This window comes from Charadrius vociferus, unplaced genomic scaffold, assembly GCF_000708025.1.
Source record: "Charadrius vociferus isolate BGI_N301 unplaced genomic scaffold, ASM70802v2 Scaffold3609, whole genome shotgun sequence".
NCBI lineage: Eukaryota > Metazoa > Chordata > Aves > Charadriiformes > Charadriidae > Charadrius > Charadrius vociferus.
In genome coordinates, this window is record NW_009649910.1 from 1 (window position 1) to 981 (window position 981).

The following is a 981-nucleotide window of genomic DNA, read 5'->3' on the forward strand; positions in this document are numbered from 1 at the left end:
AGGCTGATCTCCCTCTTGACGATGAGATCGTCACCGCTGCGTCGGAAAACGGGATGTTCCTTCTGATCCAGAACGATGATGATATCCCCGGGCTCCAGGCCGGGAACTTGGTCTCCTTCCTCGTGGAAGGTGATCTTCTGCCCGTCCTTCATGCCTGCGAGGTGCACAGGGAGAGCTTAGGGTGTGGGGGGCACTTTGGGGGTGACCCTCACTCCCCACGTGGCCCCGTCTCACCTTTATCCAGGTGAACGCTGAGGATTTTCTTCTCCCGCACGACTTTGCGGCCGTTGCAGGTGAGGCAGCAATCCCGAGGCCGGATCCACTCGCCCTGGCCCTGGCACTGGGAACACACCGTCTGGATCTGCTGGATCATGCTGGGTCCCAGCTGGTGAATGCGAACCTCCATGCCCGAGCCGTGGCACTTGGGGCACCTTCTCTGGGCGCCCTCCCGTACCCCGCAGCCTGCGGCGAGGGGATGCAAAGGGGTGAGCAGCCACGCTGCGGCGCTGGGGAGGAACCCCCTGGGGGGCACCCGCAGCCCCTCCAGCACTCACCTCCGCACTTCCTACAGATGATGTTCTTCTGCAGGGACAGCTTGCGCGTGGTGCCGTTGTAGAGGTCCTCCAACGACACCGAGAGCTGGTGCACCACCGTCTTCCCTGCGTGGATGGAGGGGAAAGCCCGGATCAGCGCCCAGCCGCACGCCAACCCCCCCGAGTTGCAACCAGATGGATGCCGGCCGCCGCCGCGGCGTGGCATCACCATTTCTCCATGGGGAACGGTGGCTGACAGCTTCCCTCCAGAGCCAGTCCCGCTTAATCCTCGGGAACGGCGGCAGGAACAGAAACAGCTTTGCGCTGAGATTGGCATAAGGGCTCAGCGGAACCTCTAGCAGGGATCTCCTCGCACCTCCAAGCCCGGATCCTGACAGCGTGGGTCAGACATGGCTCTTACCCCAGGGCTTTCCACCACCCGGCCACC

At 63.5% G+C, this 981-nt stretch overlaps 1 protein-coding gene across 1 annotated transcript; it reads right to left on the reverse strand.

Annotated features, from left to right (window-relative positions):
- Window positions 1–5: 5 nt before the first annotated feature.
- On the reverse strand, window positions 6–765 carry LOC104291818 (dnaJ homolog subfamily A member 1-like; the record flags this gene model as incomplete). The annotated part of the gene is made up of 3 exons (XM_009891110.1): window positions 555–765; window positions 235–462; window positions 6–154 (listed from the first exon to the last, which is right to left on the reverse strand). Coding segments are annotated over exons 1-3 (588 nt in total), but the record flags the coding sequence as incomplete, so codon positions are not given.
- Between the last annotated feature and the right edge of the window lie 216 nt (window positions 766–981).